This window comes from Benincasa hispida, unplaced genomic scaffold (genome assembly GCF_009727055.1).
Source record: "Benincasa hispida cultivar B227 unplaced genomic scaffold, ASM972705v1 Contig32, whole genome shotgun sequence".
Lineage (NCBI taxonomy): Eukaryota > Viridiplantae > Streptophyta > Magnoliopsida > Cucurbitales > Cucurbitaceae > Benincasa > Benincasa hispida.
Window position 1 is genome coordinate 173714 of NW_024064797.1, and position 8108 is coordinate 181821.

General features: G+C 34.3%; 1 protein-coding gene across 1 annotated transcript; it reads right to left on the reverse strand.

Moving 5' to 3' along the window:
* Positions 1-1082: 1082 nt before the first annotated feature.
* LOC120069360 (aminopeptidase P2) lies at positions 1083-7653 on the reverse strand. Its single transcript, XM_039021106.1, has 13 exons — positions 7196-7653; positions 6054-6179; positions 5852-5971; positions 5393-5668; positions 4981-5153; positions 4349-4600; positions 3948-4099; positions 3647-3837; positions 2864-2972; positions 2588-2742; positions 2261-2353; positions 1617-1697; positions 1083-1336 (listed from the first exon to the last, which is right to left on the reverse strand). Exons 1-13 carry the CDS (start codon positions 7532-7534, stop codon positions 1265-1267), a joined length of 2139 nt encoding a protein of 712 aa, XP_038877034.1. The 5' UTR covers positions 7535-7653; the 3' UTR covers positions 1083-1264.
* Between the last annotated feature and the right edge of the window lie 455 nt (positions 7654-8108).

Below are 8108 nucleotides of genomic sequence, written 5' to 3' on the forward strand. Positions count from 1 at the left end.
TTGAACGAGGGATTACATGCTTGTGTATGGGTCTAGGGATTTAATCCTTACTGGATACACGGATTCTGACTTTCAGACTGATAAGGACTCTCAGAAGTCTACGAAGGAGCTGTAATGTGGCGGAGCACTAAGCAGGGGTGTATTGCCCACTCCACGATGGAGGTTGAGTACGTAGCGGTATGTGAAGCTGCTAAGGAGGTCATCTAGCTCAGGAAGTTCTTGACAGAGCTGGAAGTTGTTTCAGATATGTCTAAGCCCATCACCTTCTATTGTGACAATAGTGGTACTGTGGCAAAGTCCAAATAGCCCAGGAGTCATAGGGGCCAACACATAAAGCGAAAGTATCATCTCATCCACGAGATAACCTTATCCTTTCCTATTCTTCTTCTTCCAACTATAAACCTTTAAAAGCTAATGATTTTTTTTTCTTGAAACAATGTCAAAAGCTGAGGGTTAAAGTAAAACTTCTAAAATGACAATGGCATAATGGAAACATTCTCTAAAGTTCAAAAACATGATTGAAACTTAGTACATTTGCCACATGTGTCACTAATTTACCAGTTATCCGTCTTTATGTCAACAGAAAAGTTGGTCAGAGGTTGATTTAAAGCAAATTTAAAATTTAAGAATTAAAATAAACCAAACTTCAAGAATATNTATATATATATATGTCATTTAACCAAACTTCTTATAGTGTCTCATATGATTTTCTAAATAAAATTAAGGTAATATTATAATTTTGGCTCATAAAGCTTAAAAGTTCTTTTGCTTTTGTGCCTAACAGAATTTAAACTTTTAATTTTATATCTATTTAAATCAGACTTACTAGACATTTTTCAGAATCTACAACATAACATATACAAAATTAATCAATTGAAGCTCTATTAAACATAAAATACAACCCTAAGACATTTTTTTTAAACAAGTGTGCAAATTATAAATGAAATGATTGCAACTTGCAACAGACGTGTCCGCTGTTTTTTTAGTGTAACAAATGTGAAGTGGATATTTAAACTTCTAATTCAAAGGAAAAGAGTAATGTCTTAACTGATTATGGTAAGGTTTGGACTTAATCAACGAGCTTAAAAAACAAGCAGACATTAGTTTTAAAAGTAAACATGGAACAACCCATTTCTTATCGCAGTAAATTTCCAAGTTCAGTTTCAAACCCATTCATATCATTTCGCTATTCATCTACATTTGATTCAATGGTCACAAATCACAACATGCCAAATAACCTAGAGAATGTAAATGAAAAATCAAATCAGGTTTTCGCAAGTGGTCGAGTGTTGTTCCACAGCCATTGGCGAGCCGAACCTTCAAGCAATGGAGAAACCTGTACAACTATGTGTCAATAAACAAGAGAAAACAAGGCAATCACAAACACTCCCTCTTTCTCCTTCTCATTCTCTAGTAGCATGCACAAACTACTTCATACCATTAAAAATACTGTCATTAGTTGCAAATTTCTGGTCCCTTCATATAAACTACTTCAATTCTAATTCTTAAAAGCATGCCCTTAATTTAGAATAACAGATGACTGTTTTGGTAAGCTCCAAATATAACAATGATGCCAAATTAGAACCTGGATAAGAATCGGAGTATGAATGTCAAACCTTTTCCCAGACTTGTGAATGGTAATCATTTAGCCAATTGACCTCCGCAACAGAGAGCAAAGTGATATCAACCAGTTTGGTCTGCATAAGAAAACCGGCAGAAAAAAGTGTTAAAAAAAGAGCCTGATAGAAAAATAGTCGCAGGATGTGGACTTTTATCTGAACAGTATTTTGAAGTAAAAAAATTTTAAACAGTAGACACGAGGTAGGCCACATAAAAGGCTTCAATCATTATAGACAACAATGATGCAAGAGTTTTTTTCCCCAACAAACAAGTTGATAAATCGTATGACTAAAAATAATAAGAGAACAATGAAGCTTCTTTTCATGGCCCTCGAGCAACCTTAAGTGGATATGGGCGATCATAATGCATGATAATTTTAACAATCTAGTTCGAGGCAAAATAAGACCATAAATCCATATGGGATAGCTCAGGCAGTCCATGTCCTTGAGTTTTTGTTATATCCTCTTAAATGCTTTATACCTTGCACGCCAATGTAGATGCTATGCTAGTATTATGATCTCTAAAACATTGACTTTCTTTTCCGATAATATATTCCAAAAAGAAACTTAAACAACATTGTCATATTCTCTAATGATTTTTCTTTTCTATTACTCATCTGTATAACTTTCATATTGTTTACCTGAATGGGCACAAATGTGAGTTTTTCAAATCCTAAATATCCAATGCCTCCAAAATGGTTTGGAGTGTCAGCGTCCCTCACAATAAGGAGATTCTGCATGAGAAGACCATCAAAATTACTGGTAAAACAATGAATAAAAACGTAACCAGAAAAGTTTAAGCTCTTTCACATTCAAAATATGTAGAAGGAACGATAAGTTTTGTGCCAAACCCTTAAAAAAATTATTTCACTACATGTAGATGCATACTCTTTTATTTAGTCTAGGCATTAATTCCTATTAACTAGTCAAGTCTACACACCTAAACATTATCGCTTGATTGGTTTTACCTCAATCCTAATACCGAAAGAGTAGTCTTCATAGTAGCCTGGCTCATTGCTAACGATCATTCCATTCTGTAAGCCAGTCATATTCCCAAATCGGAAGCTTATACTTTGGGGTCCCTCATGAACATTTAATGCAGCCCCTACACCATGCCCAGTCCCTGATAGACAAGTGGAAGGGGAAAAAAACTAATCAGTACATCTCTAATCAAGCCATACTATATATGTAGGTATTCTGCTCTCAAGATCATTACTTCATTAGTCACCAGAAAGAAGAAATACCATGCCGATAGTCGAGCCCAACCTTCCAGAGAGAAGAACGAGCAAATGCATCTAATACAAAACCAGGGGTATGCTGAGGAAACACTGCTTGATCTAAAGCTATATGGCCCTGCAATTGTTTAATGCAATAGGGGATACATTCAGTTCCTCCAATTCCAGAATTTGGCAGCATCAAATAATTACAGATACTAATAAATGCAAAGAAAAAAAATTACATATTATATGCACGGACAACCAACATTTTATCCCTCCTTAATATTGCAGTTCAGACATCTTTACCACAAGGTTGTTTAGTATGAATATACAAGGAAGCATCATCGGTAACAGGCCTTTCTCAATGATCCAACAAATACAGTTGGTATTCATACTTTGTTCCACTATGGTTGAAAAGAGAAATCATAGAAACAATCCAACACCTCCATAACGAACAAAGATCCAACTAAGAAGTAGAACATGACAGTAAAATATATAGATACTTCATCTGTTGTGGTTTCTTGTCTTAATTTGTTATCCATTTTGGAAAGTAGCAACAAATGCCACTGGTATCACATGCTAAAATGAAGCAAGAGATAGGATGGTAAGTAAGTAGTACAGGATAGAATATGGTTATAACTTAATAGGTTTTGAACTGCAGATATGAAAAACAGATTTTAGACAACTGAAGTAAATGAATTGTTGTTTATCCAAAATTCCAAATCCAACAGAGATCTTTCAAAAAATAAATAATTATCAGTCTATAATTTGGTATGTATTACAGAAATGAGGGAAATTGAGATTTCGTACTTGCAGGACTCTTGTAAAGCACTCTTTTTGATGAGTGGTTGGTTCACCAAAATGAACTGTACGAGTTATATCAGTTGTTCCATCTACATATTGCGCTCCACTGTCCAATAGAAAGAGTTTATTTGCATCCACAACAGAACAATCACCAGGTTCTGGTTTATAGTGTATGATGGCGCCATTTGCACCAGAGGCTGAAAAATCAATCCAACAATAGGTCGTGAAGCTGAAGAAACTGAGAACAGGAACATTTAATTAAATAACAGATTTTCAAAAGAAAAATTGCACAAGGCAATTTACGTACCACTAATAGTATCGAAACTTGTGTCAACAAAACCATCTTGCTTCTTTCGAAATTCTAGAAGCTTGTCTGCAACTTCTACCTCCGTTAGTTTGACACCATTAAGAATTTCCTGCTCCAACCATAACCAGAATTGAGCAAGAGCAGCTGCATCTCTACATGGAAAACATTGTACCACTAATTCACTAAACAAAATAACTAGCTTTAAAAGCATCTACACAATCTGTACTGAAAAACACAAACGATTAGCAAGTAATACGATTCAAAATGGATAAGTTGTAGGCTGTAGCAAGTCATCTGTTACTATATAAAAGGATATTTCAAGTGGCAAAGCATATTAATTACAGTATTATACAATCAAGATTCAAGACTGAAGCAAAATGTTGATGATAGAACGGTCTTACCTCAAATGAGAATTGCGCATCCCCTCTAACTCAGCATGATTTTTTATGGCCTTTGCCATTGAAATGGGAGATGACTTGTAGACTCCAGTAGGTCCAACCTGACTATTCGAGGTCTCAGAAGTCTTACCCTTGCCTTTTCTTTTATTCCCCAGGCGTATAAAGTATTTATCACATGCACTCCTATAAGCATTTGCGATTGCAGCATTAATTGATGATGTGTCCAGCCAAAGATTAGCTCCTTTGTCTGCCAAACTGTTAAAAAAATCCAGCCATCATTGAACTAAAGGTATGACCATATGCATGAGTGGTGATCATTGCAACATTAAAATTGTAATTGATAACTGAAGCACAAAGGGTTGTCTTCATTGACAATGCAAAACATGGAAAGAATATCATATTTCATTTTGTATTCTTTTTTCAATTTTCGTAACCTCATGCATACCATGATAGTGAAACTTGCTCATGAAAATTTCTACATATTTCACATTCAAATGTAAGCTCTGTTCAGTCCATGTTTAATTCAGTGCTGATGGATCTTCCATATAGAAATTAAATGAAAAACTAGAATTGTTTAGAAAACAATCTCCATCTTAACCAACTCAGAGAAAAAAGTTTCAATTAACTCAACTTACTTTTCAATTTCAGAAATAATCGAATCATATGGTCTTAACTCGATTCCTGCAGTTTTCAAATGATCCATCACCTCTGGTGCGACTTTACAATTATCTACAAACAGTTTTGCTCCATCAATTTCAACTAGCAAGTATGCATACATAACAGGTGAGTTTGGAACATCATTTCCTCTCTGCAAAGGAATAGAAAAATTATATATAGCATGCTCTACCGAATATCATTCATTGTAATTACAAACAGAAAAGAAGTGGAATCACATTCTTCGAGTAATCTAGCTTGAAGATTAGACGCTAGAAGCAAAGCAATGAAAACAATTAGGATAACAGCATAGTTTGTGGCTAAAATTTTGAAAAAGCATAAAAAATCCCAGCTTTAGTTATTTTAAAATAAACAAATAAGATAAAACTTTACCAAGTTCAATAGCCAGGCAATTTCATCGAGCATAGATATAATGATTGCAGATGAACCAGCCTCTCCAAGCTCAGACCTCAAAGAAGCCAACTTTGATGCAACGTCTAAACCACCATATCTAAGGTCATGCACTCTTATAGGGCCTTTAGGTGGATTCGGTCTTGATTCTTTCCATATTTCATCCACGAGATTGTAATCATATAGGTAAACCAACTTGTGATTCTTCCTAGAAATGGTCTCTTTCAAATCTTCTGCAGCATCGGCAGAAAACAGAAACTGCTCCCTTCACGAAATCAATAGGTGGCATTAGATAGAGGACGGACTACACGAAACTGAAATATTACCTACGGATATAGATGGAATTGAGAAAGAAAATTAAAAAAATTCAAAACCAAGTTAGATTTGGAAAAGAGGACAGGGGAAAGCATCTTAAAAGAATGCAAAAGAACAATTGCTCACAGGATCAATTCCAACTACACCACCAGGAGCTAGAATATCAGCAACCCATTCACTTGGGGTGGGCACTCCATGATTTCCAGCTCGCATGAGAGTCCAACTGGAGTTTAGTTGTTTCTCAGCCTGATCATCAATAATAGGAAAATTATTCTCACAATCTATACATGGACAATTAACAGGATAATGTGCAAATTTCAATCTTCACCTGAAGAAAATACCGTCCATCCGTCCAAAGTGCTGCTTTGTCCTTCGTGACAACAGCAGTTCCAGCACTGCCAGTAAATCCAGATATATAGGCCCTCCTCATGTAACATTCTGCAATGAATTCACTCTGAAAACAGATACAAAATAGAACTTCCATAAAAAATCAGGATCATAAAATCTCAACTACTCCACATTTCTTCTCCCCGAAACATTTCGCAAAAAAGAAAACCATCGTAAACTTGTTTTTATTTATAGAATCTGCCTAAGAATTCAAATACTTACAGTTTACTTAGGAAATATGAAAACCATGGTTAAGAAATTTTGAGAAAATATATTTGAAGCTCAACTATTATGGTCAAATGCAATCAAAGCCTTGATTTCAGAAATTGATTTGAGCATAATCGAAGGATTTTTTATGTCAAGTCAATAGATTGGTCAGATCGTTTTGGTTCAGCTCATTTCTTAGCTTTGACATGGTGTTTCAACCCAAAGCTTTTGATGATTACTCCATTAAGACATATGTTTAAACTGAAATACTTTTGAACTTTACTCGTGCTTTTGTATCTTGTACTTTGAGCAAGGATTAAAATATTAATATCGATATTGACATTTCAATTTTACACGTATATCGACAAAATATCTATATCGACATATATTTCCATAAATCATGAAACTTATAAGATTTATTTAGATTAATAACTAAGTTGTTTTACTCCCAAACAAGGATATTGTTATTAGTATTTTTGTCCAGTATACATTTTCTATCTTTTACAAGTATTAATAGAAAAATGATGGAGATATCCATAGATATTTAATATTGATATCGAAACTTTCAGTTTACAGGTATATCGATAGATATTTTCATCAATGATTTTTTAACATTAAACTTTTCCCATTAAATCAATGAAAAGTTTATTTCCTTTAAAGAAGAAAAGAAAAGAAAATAAAAGAAAATTGTAAGCAAATAAGCAAAATAATGAAAAAAATGGTTATCGAATGAAGCCTTGCTTACTCATATTTCTCCTTCAAAAGAAAAAAAAAAAACCACCAGAACAAACGCTGCAAAGTTGGGTAACATGACCAAATTACTTTATGCTCTAATGACACAGAAGAAATTAGAAAAAACGAAACTACGAGGGCGACCTGGTGAGCATCCTGTGAGGGGATTACATAGGCGTCGATACCAATGTTGGGTTTCGAGAACAAATCACGGAGAGCCCGAAGCTTGGAATCGGGTTCATCCTTAGGGCGGGTCCTTCTGATCTCCGAGGATGGCTTGGCGGTGATGGAGGAACAGCTTCTGATAGTGGAACGTCGTAGTCGGCGGGAAATGGCGGTGAAAACAGGGGATTGGGGATTGAAATAAGGGGAAACAGGGAAGGTTGAAGAGATGAAACGGAGGTAGAGAGAGCTTGATGATGAAAAAGAAGAAGAAGATGAGAGTGAAAGTGGTCGAATCGCTTGCGACGGTAGTGAGTGCATCGTCTGAGAGAGAAGATAAGGTCCTTCTACTCGTCCCGCCGGTTCCGGCCACCACCACTTCTTATGTTTTTAATTTTTCTTTTTCTTTTATTCTTTTTTCTTCTAATTGATTACGTTTTGGATAAAATACATTTCAGTTGCTCCCTTGGAATTTCAAAGCTCACATTTTTTCTCAAAATTTGAATTCGACTTTTAATTATTAATGGGTAGATGATTTTTTTTTTAATTATTTAAGTGAATTCTATTTTAAGTTTTAATATTCATTTTAGTAAATATGTACTTGCCCGTGGATTCTATTTCTAAGAATAGTTTTCCAATTTTGAAAACAATATTTTGTTTTTTTTAGTGTAACCACAGTTTTAATTTCAAATTTTAAAATTAAAAATTCCTTTATATGAGGATAAAAATAGATAGAACTATAATATGTCAGGTTATAAATTCAATTCATTTTTTAATTAAATTATATGTTATGCAATGTATTCTAACTCATATAATATTATAAAATGGGGGATTTTTAAATATAAAAAACTAGGTCAAACTATTTACAACTTGTAACAAAATAAAAACATTAAGA

Excerpts from the sequence above, each read along its gene's own strand:
- LOC120069360 (XM_039021106.1), bottom strand. The coding sequence starts at position 7,534 with ATGCACTCACTACCGTCGCAAGCGATTCGACCACTTTCACTCTCATCT. Across the intron at positions 5,154-5,392 it reads TTGCCTGGCTATTGAACTTG|AGAGGAAATGATGTTCCAAA; the intron begins GTAAAGTTTTAT and ends ATTCCTTTGCAG. Across the intron at positions 4,601-4,980 it reads ATTATTTCTGAAATTGAAAA|TTTGGCAGACAAAGGAGCTA; the intron begins GTAAGTTGAGTT and ends TTTTTTTAACAG.